We start from the raw sequence: 27,125 nt of genomic DNA, 5'->3' as shown, positions 1-27,125 counted from the left end.
TGAACGAAAAATAAAACATCAGGAATGAGAACCCCTCAGTACATTAAGAAAATGTACTCCATGCCAGTGATTCTTAAGCCTACCTCATAGTTACCTGGAGATCTGTTATAAAATACCTTGGAGGGGGGAGGGGTCTCATCCATTTAAATTAGGGTTCCTGGGGCTAGGGATCCTAACAGGATGTTTCAGACCTCCCAGGAAACTCCAATGTGCACTGAGTGCATCTGCTGACCGCTGGTCTTCCTTTAGAAATTCCATTTACTGTCTACACCCAGGGTTGGTGGTGAGCAGCAAATAGCACGTGCAGGGATTTGATTGCCTACACTCACACAAGCTACAAGAGAACAGTGTTCTCCTTTACCATACTAATGTTGCATGTAAGTGTTACATTAACTTAATACAAGTAAAACTACCTTAACCAAAGTCTACCTACACGATGTCTCCATTCAGACTTCCTGCAAGCAAGGAGCAAATGACCTAAAACAAGAGGGCCTGAAAAAGTTCATCATGGGAGCAGCTGTTTGGAATTCGAGGTTAAGACCCTGCATGGGAGCCTACATTCCACACGGGAGTGTCTGGGTTCAAGGCCCGGCTCTGTGTCCTACTCCAACTTCCTGTTAAGCAATACCCTGGGAAGTAGCAGGTGACGGCTCAAGTAGTTGGGTCCCTGCCACCATTATGGGAGACCTGGATTGAGTTCCCAGATCTGGGCTTCATCCTGGCACAGCCCCCCAGCTGCTACAGAAATTTGGGGAGTGAACCAGTGGATGAAAGATCTCTCTCTCTCTCTTGCTCTCTCTCTGCCTTTTGAATAAAATAAGTAAATAAAAATTAAAATCCAACCAGAGTTCATAGAAATTCATATGAAAAAAAGTATGCATGGATTTCAAAATTTTTCACATCAACTTTTTCTTTGAAAGGAAGAGACAGACAGAGCTTACCTCTGCTGCTTCTCTCCCCAAATGCCCGCTATGGCCAGGGCTGGGTCAGGCTGGAATCTGGAGCCATGAACTGAATCCAGGCCTCCCATGTGGGTGTTCTTGAGCCATCCTGATGGCTCCCAGGGTCTGCATCAGCAGGAGGCTGGAGTCAGGAGTCGGAGCCCAGACTTAACCCTGGTGCTCCGAAGTAGAGTGCAAACATCTTATGCAACTTTTTTTAAAAAAAGATTTATCTATTTATTTGAAAGTCAGAGTTATAGAGAGAGAGAAGGAGAGTCAGAGAGAGAGAAAGGCCTTCCATCCACTGGTTCACTTCCCAATTGGCCACACCAGCGGGAGCTCTGCTGATCTGAAACCAGGAGCCAGGAGCTTCTTCCAGGTCTCCCACATGGATGCAGGGGCCCAAGGACTTGGGCCATCCTCTACTGCTTTCCCAGGCCATAGCAGAGAACTGGATCAGAAATGGAGCAGCTGGGACTTGAACCAGCATCCATATGGCAGTGGCTTTACCAACTATGCTACAATGCTGGGCCCCTCCAACTCCTTAACCACTGGGCCAAACATCTGGCCCTCAACTTATCATTGATTCATTTTTTCCAAGAGCCTTTTGAAGTATCCTCATGTACGAGGTTAGTACCATGTAAGTCTGCAGAGGCCAGTGACCTATTTGAGAACAGACACAGAACCAATAACTGAACAGGAAATTAAGGCCCACTCTTTTTTGTTGTTTTTTTTGTTTGTTTGTTTTTTGTTTTTGACAGGCAGAGTGGACAGTGAGAGAGAGAGAGAGAGAGAGAGAGAGAAAGGTCTTCCTTTTTCCATTGGTTCACCCCCCCTAGTGGCCGCTATGGCCGGTGCATTGCACTGATCCGAAGGCAGGAGCCAGGTGCTTCTCCTGGTCTCCCATGCAGGTGCAGGGCCCAAGCACTTGGGCCATCCTCCACTGCACTCCTGGGCCACAGCAGAGAGCTGGACAGGAAGAGGGGCAACTGGCACAGAATCCAGCACCCTGACCGGGACTAGAACCCGGGGTACCAGTGCCACAGGCGGAGGATTAACCTAGTGAGCCACAGCGCTGACCAAGGCCCACTCTTACCGGCACACTAAGGATTGGGCTGTTTCCACAATTAGAAATGCTGGTCAAGTCATCTTTGTCATCTTTAGCTCCTAATAAAATAGTGTGTTAGCTGTGATTTCCCTGTTTTTTTGTCCGAGTGATAAAAACATTTACCTTGCTATCTATACTCTTAGACAATGTGACTGCACACACATAGCATGGTTAACAGGCACAACGCTGTATGACAAGCTCTCTAGAATTTATTCACCCTGTGTTACGAGGATTTTCTTGGGATAACTCTTCAAAGCACCTATCTATCTTTCTCTGGCTCCTAGAGATGCAGAGAACACTTCTGTCTGGCAGGCTGTGTTTTTATGCAGTATAGAAAAGAGCATGCTACAGAATGATTCCAAGAACTGGAAAACTCTATGCAAACTGAAGATGAAAGCTCATTTGCACGCATTCATCTACTCTGGCGGCTCTTCAGTAAGTGATGTGAAATTCTAAAGGCCATCTGTGGCAGGAAGAGCTCAAAGGGAAATTCTTGAAGCTCCTACAAATATTTCAGCTAAAACCATCTGAGATCATGTGACTCAGGAATTTGCAACCCTAAGACTGTATCAAATATTCTAAGAATGTTACCATTGTATCCCATCTAAGCCCGGGAAAACTGCTGGACTGGCTTTTTAGATTCCTTTTGCTGTTGGGTTAGTCATTAATTAGATACATATTACTCAGTGTTCATTGTTATCCAATAGAAAATTAACACACACACACAACAGATCTACCTGTTCAAAAATCTGTGTAGGAAAATGAACGGAAGCCTTAACTGCAAGTGAAAATGCTAACCTAGCTATGAAACAAGCTCCTCCTAAAGATAGGACTCAACGTCCATGGTGATACAAGGATGCTTCAAAAAGTACATGGAGGGGTCAATGTAGTGGGGGAACCTGTGAGGCCACCACCTGCAACACCAGCATTCTGCTTGAGTCCTGGCTGCTCCACTTCCAATCCAGCTCCCTGCTAATGTGCCTAGGAAAGCAGCAGCAGATGGCCCAAGTCCTTGGGCCTCGGCTCCCAGCCTCTGCTCCCATGTGAGAGAACTGGAGGAAGCTCCTAGCTCCTGGCTTGGGCCTGGTCCAGCCCTGGCCATTGCAGCCATCTGGGGAATGAACCAGCAGATGGAAGATCTCTAGTCTCTGTCTGTGTGGTTCTATTTTTCAAATAAATAAATCTCTTAAAAAAAAAATAAAGTTCATGGAGGGGCATGCATTTGGCCTAACAGCTGGGATGCCACATCGCATACCTGTCTCTGGGGTGGAGTCTTGACTTTGCCCTCTGATACCAGCTTCTTCCTGATGCACCTTGGGATACTGCAATGATGGTTCAAGCAGGTGGGTTCCTGCCACCCACATGGGAGATCTGGTTTGAGTTCCAAGCTCCCAGCTTCAGCCCAGACTGTACTATTGCTGGGATCTGGGGAATGAACCAGCAGATGGGAGCTCCCTGTATCTCCTGCTTCTCCAATTTAACAACAACAAAAAAAATAATGGAAACTGGAATCAAAAAGTAAGTTTATTTGGGTGCAAAAACAATGTTTGAAATCCATGTAAACAAGGGGTTTCCAAAAAGTTCATGAAAAGTACATAATACGAAGACACTATGCATGGTTTTCAAAATGGGTTTGCACCAAAACAAACTGATCTTTCAATTCTATTTTCCACAGATTTTTTTCAAAGTATCCTTATCGATACAAAATTTCAAAATCCTAAAGGTCAACAAAAAAGTGTGTTATTTTAAGAGGATTAAGACATTTTTTATAACAATTTCATTTTTAAAAAGAAAGGTTGCTCAGAGCAAACAGGCAGAGCTGACCAGCTTGGGGGAGGCCAGAGGGCGAGCACACACAGGGCCCCCATCTGTAAGGGGCCCTAACACAACCCATGGGGTGGGGCATTGTGTAATGGTGGCTTCATACCTATGTCCTGTTCAAAGGCTTTCAAATGTTCACAGAAAAAATCCTCAAGCCTAGACCCTTTATTGAAGTCTGAGAAAAGAACAGGTTTAAAAATGCATGTATTTTTCAAAAGAGCAACTTATTCACAAAGACTAGAGAAGAAACACTTCAGCAAATAGACATTTTCTTTTCAAAAGAAATTCATACTTTAATTCTATTTTCCAAGAACTTCTTTTAGTATTATTGTTTGAAAAGCAGAGAGACACAGACAGAGATCCTTCATCCACTGATTGGTTCATCCCCCAAATGTCTACAACAGTCAGCGCTGGGCCAGGCCAAAGCCAGGAGTAGGAACTCAATTTAGGTTTCCTAAGTGGGTCACCGGGACCCAAGCAGCTGAGCCATGACCACTGCCTCCCAGGGTGTGCAGTAGCAAAAAGTCAGAATCGGGGGAGCAGAGCCAGGACTCAACTCCAGGTCCTCTCAATTGGTCTGCAGATGTCCCAACAGTCTTCTTCCCACCGTGCCAAATACACACCCCTCTGTGCTCAAAATGCCAGACCCATTTCGAATACACTAACGTGTTTACATGCAAAAGAAATGTTTTCAATGATCTGTTTGCGAAGTTCTGTTTGCCTTTACCTTTTGAGATTATCTGAATTATTCACTGAGTTCCCCACATTATCCACTGAGCACTTTCAAAGGAACATAAATACCCTGAAGTCAGCTATATCCTTCTTAACATGACAGCAGTGAAATAAATGGACATGCTCCCATGGACTGAACCTGCCTGGCTCTGGCCTGGGGAATGATTTTTTTAAACTGAAAAATGAATGCATGCAGAGGGAAAACAGGGGGAAAGAAAAGAGACAGTTCCCCCTCCCCCTGTAGGCCCCTTCCCCGGAGTCCGTGACTTCTGACAAGCTTTTCTGTATTCAATCTGATACTGCTCGAAAGACATTCATATCCTGCTCTATTCCAATGTATTGATAGATGGCTCCATCCGTTTAATCTTCATCTGCAACTGTACTTGTCACAATCACAATTTTAATTTATAAAATTACATAATCATAACCCAAATGAAAAAAGTCATATCTTGTTTTTAAAACCAACCATTTAAATGAGGGTTACTCAAAATTTCCTTCCCTTTGTGAAATGATACTTTTTTCTTTATTTGTGATCCTTTGTAAACACCTTATGTATTCTAAATTCTGATCTAAAACCAGATGGCAAATTTTTCCCCACATTCCAGAGGAGTGACCTTACCCTTTTCTCCTTTAATTTTCTTTTTCCTGATTCAGAGTGAACAGAGAAATTTAAAGAGACAGGTCCTCAGAAAACTTATATTTAGATGTTTACTTACAAATAATTTTATATCCACCCTACTCCATTCTCAAATGGAACACTTAGGTATGAGACCCTTGATTTACTTGTTAAAAGACTTAGACAAAACATCTATTCTTTAGAATGTAGCTTCTACTGGGTTTTTTAAAGGACAAAAAGAAAAATATTTGATGAGTTAAATCTTAAAAAAAAAAAGGGTATATTAAGGGAAAAAAAGTAAAGTTCAAATAATCATAACCAAAGTTGATGAGATATCAACCACCTTTAGGTATTATTTCCTAGTGTCCAAAACGAGTTCAACTTCTTTCTTTTCTTTTCTATTTGACAGGCAGAGTTAGACAGTGAGAGAAAGAGAGAGAGAGAGAAAGAGAGAGAAAGGTCTTCCTTCCATTAGTTCACTCCCCAGATGGCCACCACAGCCAGAGCCGTGCCAATCTGAAGCCAGGAGCCAGGTGCCTCCTCCTGGTCTCCCATGTGGGTGCAGGGCCCAAACAATTGGGCCATCCTCCACTGCCTTCCTGGGCCACAGCAGAGAGTTGGACTGGAAGAGGAGCAACCGGGACCAGAACCCAGAGCCCCAACCAGGACCAGAACCTGGAGCCCATATGAGATGCCAGCGCCACAGGTGGAGGATTAACCAAGTGAGCCACAGCACCAGCCCCATGAGTTCAATTTCTACTCTCAATCCCTTCCAAAACCTAGGAGAATCAAACAGAAAAATGCATGCCAGATCTTTAAGGTGTAGACACTTGATTCTTCTGTACCTCTGAAAACTTTAAACTGGAGAAATAAACTCTTGTATTTTGTATTTTAAAAACAAAATACTTGGGGCCAGTGCTGTGGCCCAGTGAGTTAACACCCTGGCCTGAAGTGCCGGCATCCCATATGGGCGCCGGTTCTAATCCCAGCTGCTCCTCTTCCTATCCAGCTCTCTGCTATGGCCTGGGAAAGCAGAAGATGCCCCAAGTCCTTGGGCCCCTGCACCCACATGGGAGACCCGGAAGAAGCTCCTGGCCCCGGCTTCGGATCAGAGCAGCTCTGGCTGTTGCAGCCAATTGAGGAATGAACCAGCAGGTGGAAGACCTCCCTCTCCCCCTCCCCCTCCCCCTCCCCCTCTGTGTAACTCTGACTTTCAAATAAATAAATCTTAAAAGAAAAGAAAAGAAATAGTAGCCTTCCAAGGCACCGGGACCCCTCTGGGGCACATTTCTATAAATAAATAAATAAACGAACAAATAAACAAATCTTTAAAATAAATACTAACGTGCCTGGTCAGTAACAGATTACTTTTTGACAAGTAGACTTATCTGTAGAAAAGTACATATGCTACAGCTTGGAAGGACCTTAAAGACATCACACTCGGTGGAAATTAAGACAGTCACAAAAAAGACAAATACTGTGCAAATCCGTTTTCTCTGCGGTTGGTTACCGAGTCTACATCAGGGCGGCAGAAGCGAGAATGGTGGCGGCAGGAACGGTAACACAGGAACCACCGGTCTCAGGGCAGAGGTACACCAGAACCAGGAGACCCTACCGCACGCCCACTGCGGCGGCGGCCAGCCAGGACCAGGAGACAACAGGCGATGGCCAGGGTCCGCAGACAGTGGCAGGAACGGAAAATGCTGGGAACTACGGAAAACGGCGCGGCAGTTCCTTCACTACTTAAAAACAGGATCACCGGACGATCCAGAAAAGCCACTTCTGGGTACGTACCAGGTAAGAATTAAAGACACAGGTCTTCCCGAGAGACCCTCTTCCATCCAGGGCCACGGCGGCATTATTCCCCACAGCTCGCGGGAGCAACCCGAGTGCCCATCAGTGGGGCAGCGGCTAAACAAGAGGGGGTGCGGGCATACTAGGGCTGTAGGGAACGCACTTCTGACCGCTGCTGCGACCTGGAGGCACCTGGATGCCGTCGTGCCACAGTCACACACAAACACACACAAACCCCCGAGGGCTCCGCTCTATACGCGCTTCTCAGTCGCGATCGCAGAGACAGGAAGCAGAAAGGTGATTGCCAGGGCAGGGAGGGTTGGTGCTGAATGGGTTTTAGGAGATGATGAGCGTGATAGAAATAAAAAATACAGAAATAAAATAAACAAACGCCGGGGCAGGAAAACTGTAAGGAAGCCGGCGTGGGCCAATTCCTGGGCAGAGCGCGTCACTTCCGGCACTTCCGGCAGCCTCCCCGCCAGGTACCTGAGTAAATGAAGCGCAGGATGTCAGCGAGGCATGCGCAGAAGAGGGCGTCCTTCACGACAACGCGCAGCGGCGGGTTGCCTGACGGCTGGGCGCTGCCGCCCACCAAGGCGGTGTCGCGGCTGATGGCGAAGAGGTCCTGCGTGGTGCGCACGATGCTGGCGTCCTGGATGTCGGTGGGGCTCTTGACGTTGAAGAGCAGCATGAAGACGTGGCTCACGGCGCACAGCACGATCTTGTGCGCCTCCACGACGCCCTGCAGGTCCGGGTGGAAGAACACCACGTCCACACACTGGCAGCACAACAGCAGGCTGTTCAGGTCCGCGTTGTAATGCGACGCTTCCGCCTTCAGCACCGGCATTTTCTCTGTTTGCCAAAGAGAGAAGGCAGTCGGGAAACTCCTCTAGGTCTGCGGACCCGGGTTGACGTTCAATCCGACAAAACAATAATTTTAACAAATATGAGGCTGGCCAATAGCTGACCATTTCTGACCCATACAAACAGCAGTCTTGCACGGCGCAATCTAATGGAACAAATGTATGCTATTCAGGGAATAACAGCTCCTAGCACGGGCACACATGAACTCTGTCATGCACCTGCTGTACCGCCCGTGGAAAGCCTACGAATGACGTAACGAGCTGTCAAATGACACCGCTCCATATCGCGTGGCCCCAAACAAAATATCCCTCCGAACTCTGACGCCACTATTCTGCTAGTCGTCTTTCTTTGCTTCTCGCCTGATTCAAGGGCTCAACGTGCTGCCTGCGGCCTGAAGAAGCCTTGCTAAAAGGCTGCCGCCGCCGGGCAGCCCTCTGGGTTTGCAGTGGTTCAGACACTGAGCGCCAGTTGCAGCTTCCCAGCCGTGGACCCCATCATTTCAGACATTTTTCTCATCTTATTTTTTACCGATTTGATAAGCGATAAAGAGCAGTTAGCTCTTGCTCCATTCAGAGTACCCAGGGTCCAGGCCCTCACCACACAGGCTATCTGTCAAATGCCAGTATCTGTCAAATGATCTGTATGTATCTGCATTTTTTAAGCCTGGAAATAACCTCTAAGTAAATTCTCTTTTTATTCATATTCACTGATTCATTCAACAAAACTTTACCAAGTGCCTACTTTTTAAATATTCAGAACAAATTGATCCAAGAGTACTATTCTGAGATTATTATAAAGCTATGACCCCAAATGCTGAAAGGTCTGTAATTTTATTATTTTATAACCTTATTTTCCTCTAACCTTGTATTAAGAACATTTTTAGATTTTAAAAAAGCTGAAAGAATAATATAATGAATACATATACAGCCTTCACTTAGATTCTGCAACTATTAACATTTTGTCATTTTTGCCTTATCACTGATATAAATAAACACACATACAGCTAAACTATTTAAGCTGCAGTCCTCAGGACACTTCAGACCTAAATGCTTTCAATTTCACCTAAGAAAAAGGACAATCACAGTACCATACCAGACATAAAAAAAAAAAATAACAGTAATTCTAAAATACCACCCAATTTCTAGACCATCTGACAGTTTTACCAATTTTACCCCATGGACAACTTCTAGATATTCACTGACCCAGTTTCTGACTAGGGTTCATGCATTACACTTGGAGTTACATCTTGGGCTTTAATTCAGAACACACCAGGAGCCCAAGCTGCTAAGAGACTTAAGTCTCAAACTGTGGTCCAAGTCCCGTCTGCTTCAGCATCCCCTGCAAGTTTAGTTAAGAAGTATATTCCAAGCCCCATCCCAGATGAACTGAATCAGAATGCCAGGGGGGTCCTAAGCAGGCTCCAGTATGAGAATTGTCCTGAGAGATGTGAGAAAAGATTTGTAACACACACACATGAATGTCTAGACACTGGCTAATAAATGCACCTGGTTGTTCAAGCTGAGGTGGTCTAATTCCGTGAAAGGAGCTGCTCATTTTTCTTTTCTTCATTTTTTCACTTGTCTTCTGATTCAAGGCTTGAATCATAAAATACTCCAACTAAAACAGAAACCAAACTTTAATTAAAGGTACAACACAAGTATCTGACATGACTACTGCACCCCACACCTCATACACCGTGTTTTTTATGTCAGTACCATCTCTATGTGTGCATTATCAAGCACATGTAAATAGTTTTTTTAATTAAAAATACCCAGTGGAACAGATTGTGCCTTATCTAAACACCCATAAACTACCAATCCTTTGAATAAGGAACTGTTTGTTCTCTTGGATAATCAAGAACACTACTCACAAGGCTGGCATTGGAGCACAGCAGGTTAAGCCAAAGCCTGCAACACTAGCATCCCATGAGTGCCAGATGGGGTTTCAGTTGCTCCACTTACAATCCAGCTCCCTGCTGATGGGCCTAGGAAAGCAGCAGCAGATGACCCAAGTGCTTGGGCCCCTGCCACCCAGGTGGAAGACCTGAATGGAGTTCTGGGCATCTGGCTTCAGCCTGGCCTTGCTCTACCCATTGCAACCATTTGGGGAAGTTCTCACTCACTCCCTTACCTACCTCTCTCTAATTCTGCCTTTCAAATAAATAAATCTTAAAAAAAAAAAAAAAAAGGGAAAGAAAAGAAATAAAGAAAACCATGCACTACAGTTATATAACTCAATTTTTTTTCACTGGACAACCACAGCAGTTAATAACAGTAAAAAATTCAAGGCAGAAGCAGATCTGTCTCAATGTGTACAGATGTTCTTATCAGTTAGGAAACTTCCCTTTTTCCTCTTGAACAAGTTTCTCTGAAATGTGTCCTTGACTTTACAAAAGAAAAGTCTTATCCACATATATGTACATAACCCCAGGCCTGGGAGCTAAAGTCCAAAGGGCATCCCACTACCACATACCCAGGTATTTAAACATTATATCAAGAGAACAAACTGTTAGATACAAAGTATTCTCTACTCCTGCTTTGAGAAAGACCTGGCTGGGAAGATTTAGGTTTCAATTCTCAGACTCCCCAGTGTTTCATGCAACACAGGCAGAGCTGGCCCTGAACTCCTGGGCCCCAAGGCCGCCTGCTCCATCCCACCAGGAGCTCTGTCCACCCCCTACTCTACTGTCCTCCATAAACAGCCTCCCCTGGGCCACCTCTCAGGCCTAGCGATGCACACACAGCAATGTGGCCCACCTTTAAGAGGACAGACCCAGCACAGGGCCTGCACAGGCCAGAGAATCCTGGTTTGGGAGCATGCAGAACTTTCTGCATTGATGCAAATGTTCAGTAATGTGCACGCTATTCAACAGAGTGGGCACCAGTCACCTGTAGCTGCAGAGCCCCTGAAACATAACTATCATCTAAAGGAACAGACCTTTGCTTTGCTTTAATTAATGCAAACATCAACAGTCACATGTGCTGGTGGTACCATACCGGACAGAGCTGGTCTACAAGGGAGAGGTAGCACCTCCAGCTGGGAATACTCTCTTGTGGCTCCATGGACTTGCGAGCTGTGGGGAGGGGTGCAGCTGGCCGAGGGCCTGAAGGGGCTGTCTGAAGCCCAAGGGCAGGTGTCCCCTTACCCAGTCCTGCTGTTAGAAGGAGTACTGCCCAGTTCTCCATCCATCCCTGGCTCACAAGATTTCACGGGTTCCTTTCACTGCAATATGATCATCTCCATCCACAGGACTGCTAATACCATGATTCTTTCCTCGCTCAAGATTTCAGTTGGAAAACAGATCTCGTGTTCATATTCTCAGCAAGTCTGGAGTTTACAAAAAAAGAACCTACTACATCTGCCTCTCAAGCTTGACCAGCTCAATTCTCACCATGCTTCTAACCCTAAGTGCAACCTCAGGTGTTAGCCAGACAGAGATGCAGGAGGGAAGAGAGAAGAGAATGTGGGAGTCACAGTTGGGAAGAACAGTGCTAAGCATCAGCCGTCAGGTTCAGGGTCTCACGATGGGCAGCAAGGGCCCACTGCTCCCAAAGGAATTCATGAAGGCATCGAAGCAATGAAATCAACCCATCGCTTTCCCAGCTCCCCAGGAATTACAGGGAAATGCATAGTTCTTGACCAAATTAAGGTTGTTTTTAAAGATTTATTTATTTGGGCCGGCGCCGTGGCTCACTAGGCTAATCCTCCGCCTTGCGGCGCCGGCACACCGGGTTCTAGTCCCGGCTGGGGCACCGGATTCTGTCCCGGTTGCCCCTCTTCCAGGCCAGCCCTCTGCTGTGGCCAGGGAGTGCAGTGGAGGATGGCCCAGGTGCTTGGGCCCTGCACCCCATGGGAGACCAGGAAAAGCACCTGGCTCCTGGCTCCTGCCATCGGATCAGCGCGGTGTGCCAGCCGCAGCGCGCCGGCCGCGGCGGCCATTGGAGGGTGAACCAACGGCAAAGGAAGACCTTTCTCTCTGTCTCTCTCTCTCACTGTCCACTCTGCCTGTCAAAAAAAAAAAAAAAAAAAAAAAGATTTATTTATTTATTTATGTGACAGGTAGAGTTACAGACAGAGAGAAAGGTCTTCCTTCCGTTGGTTCACCCCCCAAATGGCTGCTACAGCCAGTGCGATGCACTGATCCAAAGCCAGGAGCCAGGTGCTTCCTCCTGGTCTCCCATGCGGGTACAGGGGCCCAAGCACCTGGGCCATCTTCCACTGCACTCCCGGGCCACAGCAGAGAGCTGGACTGGAAGAGGAGCAACCGGGACTAGAACCCATCACCTATATGGGATGCCGGCGCCGCAGGCGGAGGATTAACCAAATGAGCCACAGCGCCAGGCCCAAATTAAGGTTTTTTAAGCCACTAAAATGTAATCTGTTTGACAGGAAGATTGTATTTCACCTCTTTCTTTCTATCCATTGCTTATCACTATAAATGAAACAAAAATATTCTTCCAATGGTAATAACAGGGATGCCAGTATGCCTTCCTTAACACTGTATTATTATTATAATTTCTTTATGTTACTGAGTGAATAAGTCACTTATATTTGATAAAAATCAGTATCATTTATATTTAGTCTTTTTACACTCAGTTTAGCTAACTCCAGAAACAAGGAGTTTTCTAGTCATCTGTGGTTGCATCAACAGTTCAACCTGAATTTACATAATGAATATTCTAGAATATTGGAAAGAAGACTCAATGAGGAACAAAGGAACTGAGAGAGAATTCCCAAGGACTCCTGCTTAGCGCAGTGTTGCCTCCGGTGTAACCCCTCGTGGATGTTTTCCAGACTCGTCTGCTGAGAGGAGGCCCTTCTCGGAGAGAGGGCTCCTTAAGGATGCAAGTGCACAGTATTCCCCGAGGCCTCAGCCCCAGCGTTTCACTGGAGGCGCTGTGCTCAGATGAGCCGCGAGATGACCGCACGGCTCAGTGCAGCGGAGCAAGCAAATGGGGCAAGCAAACGCCAGCTCCCCGTCAGCAAGCAGCTCTCCACGCAGCCGGTCCTCGGAATCCGTGTGAGCCATGACAAGGTGAGGAGGACAGGACACCCTGCCAAAGCACACGCACAGGAGGAAGGAAAATTCTTTTCAACTAGCAATGGCCAAGAAAGAGAACTGTCAGGGCCGGCTGGTTCAGGCTGCCACGCATGTTCAAGCTGTCTAGACTCCCACGAAGCCCACGTCACACGTGTACGCAGGTAAACATGCTTCTGATGTGAATGAGAGCCACTGACATTTATATTGCCAACGTCCATAAAATGCCTCCAGATGGCAAATTCCAAAATGTTACACTGAACAGAAAAGCTTCCATGTGCAGAGAAAAGACAATGATGATTTTACTCTGAAAAGCCCTTGGCTGCTTCCTCTCATTCTGCTTGTCAAGCTGAGACTCACCACGCTGTTACAGCAAACAGCCCGAGAGGCTGAGGAAGGACTCACCACTCCTCCGAAGTACTTTCCGATGTAGAAGTCATCGAGGCTGTGCAGCTCGAGGTAGGTGGCTCCTAGCTCCTTGGCAAGCTGGATGCCTTCGGTGGTGCTGACGCAGCTCCCTCGATCTGAGGTGCACAGCGGGCACGTGCAGGGCAATTCTTCTGGGAAAAGGAAGGGGAACTTTGAGGTTAATTAAACAGGAAAGAAATGTACCGTGGGAACATGAACCAGCCCATGAAGAGCTCACGCCAGAACCACTCTCCACGAGACTCAATGCAAACCAGCAACGCTCCCGGGGTGGTCCCAACATCAACACACACTAACTGCAGGAAGAATAAACAGCATCTTAGGAAAGAGGAGACTCTTGGGGCCAGCGTTGTGGTGCAGTGGGGTAAGCCCTGGCCTGAAGCGCCGGCATCCCATATGGGTGCCGGTTTTAGTCCCGGCTGCTCCTCTTCTGATCCAGCTCTCTGCTATGGCCTGGGATAGCAGTGGATGATGGCCCAAGTGCTTGGACCCCTGCACCTACGTGGGAGACCCGGAAGAAGCTTCTGGTTTCAGATCGGTGCAGCTCCAGCCATTGCAGCCAATTGGGGAATGAACCAGCAGATGGAAGACCTCTCTTTTTGTCTCTACCTCTCTCTGTAATTCTTTCAAGTAAATAAAATAAATCTTAAAAAAAAAAAAAAAAAAAAGAGGAGACTCTTAAGATTAGGCAAATGGCTATCACCAAAGATAGTACAGGAATTAAACCAACCACTGCCAAGGCAGGCCTGCTTTTCTTTTTATACAACACTGATGTTCTCCACTATCAGTGTTTCTAAGATGGTAGAAAAGAAAATAAGCTTAACACCTTGATTCCACACAGAAACTGAAAATCAGTGGGTCGCCTTCTTTTTTTCATTTTTGCATTAAGCTTTTTAAGCAGCTCATGGAAAATGCTATTAAAAGATAATGCAAATTAAAAAAAGATAATGCAAATTTTTCAAGACCCCTCATGTTCATCAGGAATGAATAAACCTTCTACTTTTAATAGGGGCCTCATTTTGATCTGATTTTAAAAGTGTGTCTATTTTGATCTAACTGAAAGTAGAGTAGGAAGGATAGAGGCAGAGACAGAGAGACAGAGAGAGAGAGAGATCTCCCATTCACTCCCCAAAAGCTGCAATAGCCAGGGCTGGGCCAGGCTGAAGCCAGGAGCCTGAACTCCAGCTGGGTCTCCCACATCAGTGGCAAGGACCTACTCAGGATGTACTAGCGGGAAGGTGGATAGGAAACAGAGCAGCCAGGACTCCGACGTGGGAGGCAGGTATCCCAAGTGGGTGGCTCAATCCACTGCAGCACAATGTTGGTCCCTTGACCTGAGCTTGACCTGGTTTTTTAAGGCTGCAAAACTGCCACTCTATAAATTTCTTACGAAATACATTCTTATTAAATCAGATATTTCAGTCACTAGACTCTAATGCATTCAATTTCAGAGACCAAATTTAATCACTCTTTACCTTTTAAAATTAAAAAATGTTAAAGTGAAGGAATAAAAAGTATTTACATAAAAAATGAACTGTCCCAAGATGCATGGTCGTGACACACACAGTCCCAGGTCTGGGCATGTGTAGATCACCTGGCTGTAAGAACATTCCCCAGATATATATTTCAGATATATAAAGGAGCCAACCCCCTTCAGAACCTAAAGCTCTATCTTTTGTCTTCCTGGGCCAGCCTTGATTGCACAACCAAAACAGACACATCACAGTTCAAAAGGTGGCCAGATCAAAGGAGAGTAAAGTTCACACTAGCACTTCACATGGCTGTGGGCTGCAGCCCAGGGGATGACCTGGGGGTGAGCTTGGGAACACATCTCTCTGGGCTGAGGGATACGGGACTGGGAAGAGGGGAATCTGGTCTGCGATGCAGCTCAGAGGAGACCAAAACTGGTCCTCCAAGGGACCGGAGTTCAGCCGGCCCTTAGAGCTGCTCCTCATCTGAAGACAAGCAGCTGGGCCTTTGTATCCCATGCCTAAAGCGACCAGGAATTAGGTGAGGGCTGTGCCCATAGGAGAATAACCGTGGGCAAGGCAGCATCCACCAGCAGGATGGGTCTCAGCCATGCGCCGTCAGCAGCCCATGGGCCTGGAAAGTGAGGGAGCCAGTTCAGGAGCCTGACAGGGCATGGGAGCCTCTTTCGGCAGCACACACAGACTTCCTCCCAAAAACTGCAGACAGCTGGGGCGCACAGAGGTCCCTGCGGGCTGTGCTCCAAGGATGTGCAGTGCACATGCACCCTCTGCAAGTAACAATGTACACACTGCGTGCAAAGACACCCACACCCACATATACACACTGCTTAGACCATTTATTTTATTTTTATTTATTTGAAAGCCAGGGAGAAAGAGATCTTCCATTTATTTGCTGGTTTACTCCCAGCAACATCCAGGCCAAGGCCAAAAGCTTGGAACTACATCTGGGTCTCCCTTGTGGGTAGAAGGGACCCACGCACTTGAGCCTCGCAGGGAGTGCATTAGCAGAGAGCAGAAGCAGAGTCAGGCCTGAAACCCAGGCACTCCCGTGTGGGATGTGGCCGTCTGTCCCAGGCAACATCCACACTGGGTGCCAAACACTCAGCCCTTAGGTCATTCTGGTTTCACTGGGACCAGCGGGAGCTTAGAAGCCGGGTATTCACATCCTTAGTTTACAGAGAAGAAAAGTGGGGCTCACAGAAGTGATGGACTCACCCAAATCTCCCTGTGGGTGACATGTGCTACTTACTCCCCCTGACAAAAGTGACATCAAAAAATAAGATAAAAATTTAGTCTGGGGACTGGCATGGTGGCGCGGCGGGTTAAGCTGCCGCCTGCAACACTGGCATCCCATATGAATGCCAGTTCCAGTCCTGGTTATTCCCACTTTCAATCCAGCTCCCTGCTAATGCACCAGGGAAAACAGCAGAGGATGGCCTAAGTGCTTGGGCCCCTGTAACCCAGGTAGGAGACCTGGATGGAGTTACAGGCTCTTGGCTTTGGCCTGGTCCAGCACTGGCTACTGCAGCCATTTGGGGAGTGAACCAGTGAATGCAAGATCTCTCTCTCTCTCTCTCTCTCTCTTTCTCTAACTCTGCTTTGAATAAATAAATAAATCTTTCTTAAAAAATTAGTTTGAGTAAAGAAATCACTGATTTCAAAGACAACCATGGTTTAGAGGAAGTAAGGCTGGGCTCTCTACACAATGCCCTATGTTCTAACCTGGCTTTTCTCTCCGTTGTCTGAGATCATTTTAGGTTTGGAACAGAGCAAGTGCTCATGTGAATTCAGCCTAAAGGAACCGGTCAGTATGTTGCATTCTGGACAAACCCTCCGTGAACAGCGCCTTGACTTTGCTGGAGACAGAGGCCTGCTTATGTTCACAAAGGCCTCCTTATGCCGATGGAATGGGTGTGTAGGCAGACTGTCGTAGGAGACTTTATGTCTGGACAAAAGTCAGGCCACGTCAGTAGCATTTCAAGGGAAAAATGAAATGAACTTGACATGTAATAATTTTTAACAGACACCCTTGATGGGGGTGGGGGGAGGGAAACAGCACTCATTCCAGGCTGCAGCCAGCTGAATGGGTTTCCATGGCCAGGAGCCAGGAGCATCTTCCTGACACCGTGCCCAGAAAGCTCCATTTCGTGGCGGATCCCTGTGCGTCCCCCATCACTGAAGAGATGCTTCTCAATCATTCTTGAAAAGGAAAACCACGCCTTGGCTGTATGGCACGTCGAGCTGTCACTTGCCACATGGCTACCTGCCTTTCCTTTGGGCTCTAAAATAGTGTTTCTTTCTCTCTTTTTAAGATTCGTTTAGTTATTTGAAAGGCGAAGTTACAGAGAGGGAGAGACAGGGAGAGAGATGTTCCATCAGCTGGCTCACTACCCGATTGGCCACAACATGCAAGGGTACAAGCACTCAGACCTTCCCAGGCACATGAGCTGAGCTGGATGGGAAGTGGGGTACCCACACCTGAACAAACACCCATCTGGGATGCCAGTGTGGCCGGCAGTGGCTTAACCTGCTGCAGCCGCCACACCAGCCCCTGAAACAGTGTTTCTTAAAACCTCTGGCATAGGCTTTTGTTCCCAGTTAGTTATGTTGTGATTCTCTTCTGAACCATTTGCATGATCTTCCCTATCAATGAGCTCTAAAAAGGTCACAATATTCATCATGAATAAATTATGCATGGATTTCAAGAATTTTTGCAGCAAAATAAACATCTTTCAATTCAATTTTTCTGTGAACCTGTAAAAATCTGAGAGGCAGAGAGACACACACACACAGAGGACAGTCAGGTATCCACCCACTGGCTCATTCCCCTGAAAGCTTGAAACAGCTGGGCTGCACTGGGTCAAAGCCAGGAGCCAGGAACTCAATCCAGGTGTCCCTCGTGGGTGGCAGCGACTTGAGCTATTACATGCTGCCTCCCGAGGGGTGCATTAGCTAGAAGCTGGAACCCAGAGCAGAGCTGAGATGTGAACCCAGGATACACTAACACCAACCACCATGAACTTTTCCAAGTACCATCGTATAAGCTAAGACTCTAAGTAAAAGTCTAACTTGTGTTGGCTATAGAAGAACCAACAGAAACGTTCCAGGATTCGATACATTCTTATTAGAAATGTTATCAGGGCCGGCGCCGCGGCTCAATAGGCTAATCCTCCACCTAGCGGCGCCGGCACACCTGGTTCTAGTCCCGGTCGGGGCACCAGATTCTGTCCCAGTTGCCCCTCTTCCAGGCCAGCTCTCTGCTGTGGCCCAGGAATGCAGTAGAGGATGGCCCAAGTGCTTGGGCCCTGCACCCCATGGGAGACCAGGAAAAGCACCTGGCTCCTGGCTCCTGCCTTCGGATCAGCACGGTGCGCCGGCCGCAGCACGCCAGCCATGGCGGCCATTGGAGGGTGAACCAACGGCAAAAAGGAAGACCTTTCTCTCTGTCTCTCTCACTGTCCACTCTGCCTGTCAAAAAATAAAAAAGAAAGAAAAAAGAAAGAAAGAAAGAAAAAAGAAAACTAATGTTATCAGATCAAAGGGCCCCAAGTAACTGTAACTTATGGTTCCTGAAGTCACCATGACCCTATGAACCAGCTGCAATCCTTCTGTTCGCCTCACCTGTTACCTTTCAGAAATTTGTAAAACACCAAACACAATGTAACTCTGGCAGTCATAAGACCGGCATCTCCTTCAAAGCAAGCTGCAGCTTTGGGAACCTGTGCAGTGATCTGTACAATGTTACCAGCGCTTGAAGGGTTAGAAGTTATTTTCCCAAATGCTAGCTGAGCAATGTAGGGGGCTCTATCGCAGCTTCAAAAATAACTCGAAGATAGGATATGTCTGTCTTTGGGAGCTGGAGGCTGCGAATCCATTTTCGGCACATTCTGGGGGAAAAAAAAATCTCTTCTTGAAAGACAGATTCAATATTTAGTCAAGGCCAACAATGTATTCAGAGCCGAGTATGATGAAGACATCCACACAGTCAAGCTTGTCAAAAGCAGGTGTAACACGGAAAGAGATGAAAACGACAGCACGTGTGGAACTAATTCTAATAGGAGTTGCAAGAGAATCAGGGCACAGGCACCCAGCACAGCTGCTCGGGATGAGGGGCGTGGTGGGTGCAGTAGGCAAGGGTCCTTGAATAACAGCCAGATTCCACTCTGTAGTGACTTCTTGTATTCGCACCTTATTAGGTACATTAATTTCATCTCATTAGTAAAACCATTTTTTTCCACATACTTAGATCATCCATAAAATCATTCACTTACTGAACAAAATATTCACTGAGAACTCAACACACATCAAGCACGAAGGATATAAAGAGGCAAAGATAAAAGAAATGTGTTGTCCACTGAATCCTGACAGGACTGCCGACAATTCAGCATGACAGAGCGAGCACTAGACTGCAGGTGCACAAAGCCACCACCGCCACAGACCGAGAGGAAGCGAACTCTGCCCCGTGGGCATCAGGGAAGGCTCCACCAAAAACTCAGTGACTTTAAAGGGTGAGTATGGACGTGCTGTGCAGACACGGCTGGCAGCTGTGCAGAAAGGCCTTGGATCCAAGAGAGGGCTGAGGTGAGGGAAACAGGAACACACTCACTCTGGTTTCAAGGTGGATGGCAGAAGCAGCCACACGGGAGCTCCCTGCTCTGCCAAGTCTCAGAAACAAGGACATAAAGAAGGGAGGAAAGAAATAGGAAGGAGAGGGAGAAGAGAAGGTTGAACACAGGACAACAGGCACAAACGCAGAGGTAAGAGACCTCATCAGGCCAGAGACGAGTTGTGCCTGACAAGAATGCAGGCAGGTAAGAGCCCCGGACCAGAGAGATGCCTGAAGCCCACAGTGAGGTGGACCTTGCACACTCCACAGCACCCAGAGTGGCCACTGCTCACGAAGACGGGCAGTGAGGAGTAGCACAAGGCCTATAAGCAACTGACTGAGGCTGGCTGCAGCAGAGAGCAGAGGGCAGCAGCCAGGCCTGCGGATGACCCTGAGTGTGTTCCCACCCCCACCCCAGCCTCCAGAGCAGAGGGCAGGGGAAGACGAAGGCACCCATGCAACAGAGCAGGTACACTGGCCAAGTTGGCAAACGGAGAACAACCCCGAGTTTCAGAAGCATCCTTACCATGACAGAAAATATCATCAGATGGAAAGACCTAGAACATCAACTCAAAACCAGACGGAAGGGACCACTCAAGACAAAATTCTTAAGTATAATCACCCTGAGGAATTTGATGTGTTTTTTGTTTTGTTTTGTTTGGTATTTTGCATCCTAAGAACACAAAATAATGAAAAGGAAACAACTAGAGGTCTTGGATATCAAAAGGTACTGAAATAGCAAATTGAAGAACACAGAGTGGACACAGCAGAACTAAGGTGTAAGCCGAGAAAACAAGGCCAAGGAACTCTCCCATAAAGACAGGGGTAGGAAACATGAAAGAAAGACAAGAGGATGGCACAAAAGATCCCTAAGTGCCAACGTCTGCCCAGTTAGAGTCCCGAGAGGAGAAGACACAGTGGATGGGCGTCAGAAGTCAGAGGGCTGAGACTTCCCAGACCCAAGGATGCTAAGTTCTCAAGGAGCTCTGTGTGACTGGTACATGAGACACAGAGCACTGGGTCCAACAGGGTTCTACAAGACGTCAGAGGATGGATCATGAAGCATTCTGGATTTCAGGTAGGGACTGTTGCAGAAAGTTACAGAAGTGAGAGGCAGACACTGGACTGGAATAAGGGTATCAGTGGAAACCTGTAACATATATATATATATATGTATATAAGATATATTTTATATATATATATATATATATATATATATGCGATCTCTGGCTCTATCCAATGAAAAGGTCCAACAGCAATGACACCTGAAATAATGAACACCCCCAGAGCATCGGAATCTTCAGTAGCAAATGTGTGTATACAGAAGCTGATTCAAACTGACCCATTTGAGAAAAGATGTCCTGAGTGATGACTGTCGTGTGGCTAACAGAATGGTCATGTCCTTAGACAATGCGTGCGAAAGTGATGCGGGGACAAGGAATCCCATAAGGTGCACAATTTGTGTTCTCTCACACAATCTTATGCCTTTATAAAGCATATAAAATAATTTTTTCACTCTACATGGTGAAGACACTGTCTTCCCAATCTGACTCAGTTCCCCTAGGTCATGTAGGTTAGGAGCAACCAGGGGCATCTTGAGAATGCTGCCAAGGGGAATTTGGGCCTAGGGAGCTATGATGTGTGGTTTGCAGTCACTTCCTTCTACAGCTAAGTGTCTTGATAACTGCCCCCTGCAGCAGGCATGCTCTGCCACCCACAGTGCAGACTTCCGGACAAAGGATGCTTGGCGGAAACATCAACACACACAGCCCTGGGTGCCTGAGGCCAGGGAGCCGGCAGAAGGCGGAAACATGCTGGGAGAACACCCGTGCCCCTTCTCCTGCCCTGCACACGGTGTCACAAAGTGGTCATCCCACGCAGAGGCGATCATAGACAACGCAGCCCCCAAATAACAGTTACAGACGTGCCCGGCAGCTCAATAACAAACACCTTGTAAATGTGGTACCTGACAGCGTTTATAATTAGTGTGCTTTTATTTCCCTCATTCTAAATATTTTTATTATATTTATTAATATACTCGTTAATACTACATATTTATTAATATTTCATTAACATATTTATTATATTTTTATATGTATATAAGGGGGCTTCAACAAGTTCATGGGAAAATGTAGATTATGAAAAAACATAAAAAGGATTTCAAAACTTCTTGCACCAAGAAAAATTTATCTTTTAATGCCATTCCTCCACAAACTTTTTGAAGCCACCTAGTATGTATTTGTGACTGCATTATTTCCTTTACGAAGAACCTCTGAAATTGTGTTAAGTTTTAGGCCCTAAAAATCCGCAACCGCCCTTTTATAGGAGACCAGAAAGAACGCCACTGTCACAGATAATTAAATGATTAGGAGCTGAAATCCAATGACGAGAAAGCAGTGAGATACACATTTATCTAAAATATAAAATCAAAAGAGCTTCTTTATCAACTGGACACGAGGAATGGAAGAGAAAGCTTGATCTGGGATGATTCCAGCTTGGCCGATGGCTCGGCATTGCACCCCAAGGCGGCAGACACAGCAGGACTGCAACGTCTATGGATACAGGGGTCAGAAGAGAGTCTGGAACAGAGACACAGACTGGACAATCATTGGTGTGTGGACGAAGGAGGTGAGGGTGTGCGTTAGCAGGTTCATGGTCTAGGTAAAAAGCAAGGACAGGCCAAAAAAACAATCCTGGAAGCCACTCCCTGACATGGGGATGGGTGCAGGAACCCATAAAGACAGAATTCGAGGCCAGCAAAGGAAGAACAGCTTTATAAAGTGGAGGCAGAGGCATGTATTGTTACAGGAGAAATGGCTGCGGAAAAAGACCCCCCCAGTTCTTTGTCTCACGTGAAAGAATTTCCACACAGACAAAGCAGAGAGAAAAGCAAGATTCATCTGAACCCGAAACTTCCTGCTGGAGTGATCAGAGAGGGAGGGGGGCTACAAGAGGGGCAGACTGCCTGAACTGTGAGGGTCTGAGTCTTTTAAGCACACTTTTTTTGGGAAAACAAAACAAAACAAAGCAAAACCCAGAACAACCGCTAACAGTAAGTTAGAAAGTGGAGACAAAACCCATCAGAAGTCTGGGATTGTCACCTTGCCTGTCCAGTCTAGCTTGTTCATGGTAAGGCAAAAAACCATCCGAAGGGTGGAATTACCACTCCCCCGCTATTCTCATAAGACTGGAAGCTCCCAAGGAGTGGGACAGGCACTTCGATATTGCTAAAGATAACTTTCGGAGAAACAGTATTTTATACCCTTTTTGTTTATTTGTTTTTTGTTGTTGTTGTTGTTGTTGTTTTTGGACAGGCAGAGTGGACAGTGAGAGAGAGACAGAGAGAAAGGTCTTCCTTTGCCGTTGGTTCACCCTCCAATGGCCACTGCGGCCGGCGCACTGCGGCCGGCGCACCGCGGCCGGCGCACCGCGCTGATCCGAAGCCAGGAGCCAGGTGCTTCTCCTGGTCTCCCATGAGGTGCAGGGCCCAAGCACCTGAGCCATCCTCCACTGCACTCCTGGGCCACAGCAGAGAGCTGGCCTGGAAGAGGGGCAACCGGGACAGAATCCGGCGCCCCGACCAGGACTAGAACCCGGTGTGCTGGAGCCGCAGGCGGAGGATTAGCCTAGTGAGCCGCAGCGCTGGCCATTTTATACCCTGTTAAGAGGGACCCCCGTTACCTCATTTTCCACCAGGACCAACCTCACTTCCTATGGACCCGTCTGACTCCTCACATCTGGATAATCTCAAAGACAGCACCATTACCAGAATACCCTGCATGTGGCAATAAGGATACAACCGGCCATGCAGGGCATGCATGGACTTGGTGTAATTGTGCAAGTAGAAGTCAGACTGAAGAATGACTAGGAAGTGGTCTCAGGAAGTATGGATGACCCTTTCAAGAACCCTGACCAGAAATAAAACAAAGAGAGGGAAGTAGAAGGGATGTGAGGTCAAAGGAGTGTCAAGTTCGCTTCAGCTGTACCTGTTAATAAGAAACACAAACCGACCCTGTGGCCCAACAGTCCACTCCTAGGAAACAACCCCAGTGTCATCAGTAGCAGAAGGCACACAATGGAGTAACACCCAGCAATCAAAAAGCAGACTACTGGAAGCATGGCGTGGGTGGATCTCAAAAGCATTGTGCCACCTGAAATTAGCCAAACACAAGACACTACATACTGTGTAATTCCACTGGCAGGAAGCTCAAGAATAGGTCAAACTTCCCTGTGTGGTTAGAAGTCAGCCCAGCAGTTACCTGCGAGGAGAGGTGTTATTACCTAGGAAGGGGCCCGCGGGAGCCCTCTGGAGCACTGAGACAGTTCAAGGCTTCGATGTGTGTTGGGAGGATGGATGGACGCATGCAAGCGTAAAAGGGAGTCAGGCTGTGCCTTGGTGACCTCTGTGTCCTTCCCTTTGCTCTGTCTCAATGACAAAGTCAAAAAAGGCATGACTACAAGCCAACTTTTCAAGGCAGCTTTGCTGAGGAGATACCACAAGATCTGTAAAACACCCTCGGGTCAGAGGGAATTCTGGGACACTGACAGGCACACACACCGAGGCAAAGGCCCAATCAGCAGCCCTGGGGCCCATCGCTCCTCTCTGGTGGGGCTGTGGCTCACTGATCGCTACACAGAAGTCCTGCTCCCACGCCTACATCTTTATGTGGCCAATTTCTCCTTCTCAACTGGGCCGATGTTGGGCTGTCAGAAGCTCTGCAGGGCTCAGTGTGGGCCTAGTACTTGGAGGCATCTAAGGAACACACTTCGTTCCCCTCCGTAGAAAGCAGCTGAGATGACAGATGTACCTATTAGAATCACAGCAGCCTCTGACCCTCTGCTTGGGGGTCTCACTAGCACATCAAATGATGAACCCCATTTTCAAAAACTAAACCGTACTCATCATCTATCAACATGGCTCTATTTAAAATTAATATGGCAACTCCATGCTTGTTATTAAAAAAATAAAGAGAATTTAAACACTTACCATTTTGTCTGGTGCCAACAGCAGCAATGATGACTGGAACTGAATTCAGTGCTCTTTTGATCACTGGGATGTAATTATCTTTTACTTCGTGGAACGAAAACTTGTCATTGACGTTGTATTTGATCACAATGATGTCGGCACTTCCAATGAGATTGCGAGAGGTGTACCAGTCACTGTCAAAAATATCCTAAACCAAAAATGCAAAACAGCCGTCTTTCATCTATCATCTTCCAGTCAAGCACAAACTAAACTATAACACATCACGGTTCTTGCGAGATTGTAATTTGGTGGTTCCGTAAAAAGAAATTCATTTTTAAATATATAACCACATAAAATTTAAAATGCCCACAGTCCACTGACTCTGTTTTTGAAATTTTTTATTTATTCACTTAGTCTAGCAGCCATGCAGTGGTGTGAGAGCTGGAGAATCTTTGTGTGATGAAATAAACAAGGTTTCCAAATAACTGTCATGCAATATAAGCCCTTTGTTTTCAAATAATGCTGTTTTTATCCCCTACTGATTTAAAAAAAGAAATGTAACATGATGGCATTCGATGCAAGGGTCTCACTGCAAATAACAATGCACCAAAGGACTAGCTCTGAGCCACACGCACACTACAGGGTTTGGAAGTGTCCACCTATTTCATTCACATTTGCAAAATTCCCACATCCCCTGGACAGTATATGTGCAGTATGTGTGTGGTGGTAGGTGGGGGTACACCTCCATAGAAGGATACTGTGTATTAATTACAAGGTGTTTTCATGCTAAGGAAGGTATCTGCAACTCATGTTTTTTGCTCATATAAATGAAAAATTCAGGATGAACCCCCCTCTAGTTCTGAGATCTTAGTTCCTGTGCTGTAAGTGATTTCATTATGGACACTGTTCCTAAAAAATTTAAAGCTCCAGTATTTTAAAAAATCATTTTTCCAAGTTTTTATGTGACTATCAGTGGAATGAAACTCCCTTTATGTTATCTGAATTTCATTGCCAAATATGCTCAAGTAGCCTTCTTCCTATATTCCAGTTAACTATTAATCACCACGTGTCCCTTCATGTGGCCCCTGGTATGTGTTTCTAGGATGTCATAAAGCTAGATTAAGGAAACAGGCAGCTAGAGGCGGCTAACACATCCACAACTGCAGGGCTCTGCAAGTTTGCTCTTTGAAATAGTCATTTAAAACAGGGTTAACAGTGTTCGAATCAACCAGAACTGTGATATTATGGTGGAAAATTCTGGAGTGCACAACCATACCTTTGTGCAGGGAGTGCTTCTCACCAGAGTCCCTCCCAAGTATACCCTTGAGCCTCGCCCCCCACCCACCCACCCAACCCATCTCACCCAAGCGTGCTCAGAGCTCCAAGAAATGCAGGGTTCACAAACACTCTGGCAAAAGTGGGAAGGCGACAGAGTAATTTTGAAATGTTTAAAACAAACAAAAAAAAGCCCCCCCCCCAAATATATATGGACTACAAAACGCCAAAGGCAAAGGCTTGAACTTGGCAGGGTGTATTAAGGGGCTGGAGACAGGCGGAGGGAACAGCAGGAGACAAAGTGAGCACTTCTCAGCAGAGCACTACACTAATTCTCAAATCCCAAACCACAAAGCTCATTCAGCTCCCGCTGTATCTGATGAGTGCTCAAGTTCAAAGTACACAAGTGCAACAGAGTATCTGTATCACAAATAAAGAGAGCAGTCAGAGGAACCTACATATAAGCAGGGCCAATATTAAACATTAACGCCAAGAAAATAAATCACGAGTAGCTTTTTTTTTTTTTTTTGCATTCCAGATAGTTCAAAAATTCCATAAATAGTTCAAAATTCCAGAGGTATGGGGTGGAGGAGGGAGATGAGATGGTATTTTAAGGAAAAACACCATGAAAAAAAAAATAGGTCTGGGCATCATTAACTCTGTGGTACTGGGGATGTAAAGACTATAAATACTTTTAATTTGTAACACAAATCAGAGCTTCAGACCCTGCACAAGAAAATTACAAATGCATTACCTCACTGCTTTCAGGGAATACTTTTGGTAAACAGGAAAAGAACTGCAAGTATGAAATTAATAACGTAACTGCACAAAAATGGGGTGGGTAAGAGACAGGCGCACTAAATAACGAGTTACCTCCAATGGTTCTCAGGCACATGTGTTTAAAGAGTGCTAGGAACACCCAGAAAGGGACCAAGGGCAGGCTAAAGATCTGCAGGAGAGAACCAGGGGCGGGAAGCCATGACTGTCTCACTCCAGTCTGTGGCAACCACCACCCATTTCGTCTCAAGCTGTGTCAAAGAGAAAATGCCCCTTCAGTTTCTAGAACGATGAAGGAAATCAAGTGCTCCCACTCCTTGCAAATCACTCCCAGGGCTTTGTCCGGGAGGTTATGCAACACGAGGCTTGGAGCCACATTGGAGAATTGAACTCATTTTTTTTTTTTTTATAAATTTCTGCTGGATTGTAGGGCTGCAAATACAGTACCTACCGAGTACTAACATGGCTATCTGTCCCAGTGTATTGTAGGGGTATAAACCTTGAACTTTGCTTAGCGCGAAGCATGTGATGCTGAAGTTGCCATAAACCCTTAGTGCAGCTACCACTTACGGAGTGCCACCTGCAGATCAGCCTCTACACTTAGAACTTGGCTTGTGCCATCTCAGTTACCCCTCAGCATGCTCTAGGGAGCAGGGTTCAGGATGACTGTC

At 46.5% G+C, this 27,125-nt stretch overlaps 1 protein-coding gene across 2 annotated transcripts in view; it reads right to left on the bottom strand.

Moving 5' to 3' along the window:
- Nucleotides 1-27,125, bottom strand: part of RHOBTB3 (Rho related BTB domain containing 3) — a 58,636-nt gene that overhangs the window by 29,044 nt on the left and 2,467 nt on the right. The window contains exons 3-6 of one of the 2 annotated variants that reach the window (XM_008261963.4): nucleotides 24,424-24,610; nucleotides 13,320-13,474; nucleotides 9,382-9,493; nucleotides 7,499-7,864 (exon numbers count right to left, since the gene is read on the bottom strand). In XM_008261963.4, coding sequence (XP_008260185.3) covers nucleotides 7,499-7,864; nucleotides 9,382-9,493; nucleotides 13,320-13,474; nucleotides 24,424-24,610 — 820 coding nt within the window. The remainder of the gene's footprint in view (nucleotides 1-7,498; nucleotides 7,865-9,381; nucleotides 9,494-13,319; nucleotides 13,475-24,423; nucleotides 24,611-27,125) is intronic. The other variant, XM_051853987.2, reaches the window with a different exon arrangement.

The sequence above is a fragment of the Oryctolagus cuniculus genome, chromosome 14, assembly GCF_964237555.1.
Source record: "Oryctolagus cuniculus chromosome 14, mOryCun1.1, whole genome shotgun sequence".
NCBI classification, from domain to species: Eukaryota; Metazoa; Chordata; class Mammalia; order Lagomorpha; family Leporidae; genus Oryctolagus; species Oryctolagus cuniculus.
Note: the sequence above shows the minus strand (reverse complement) of the source record. Positions and strands in the feature narration are given on the sequence as shown.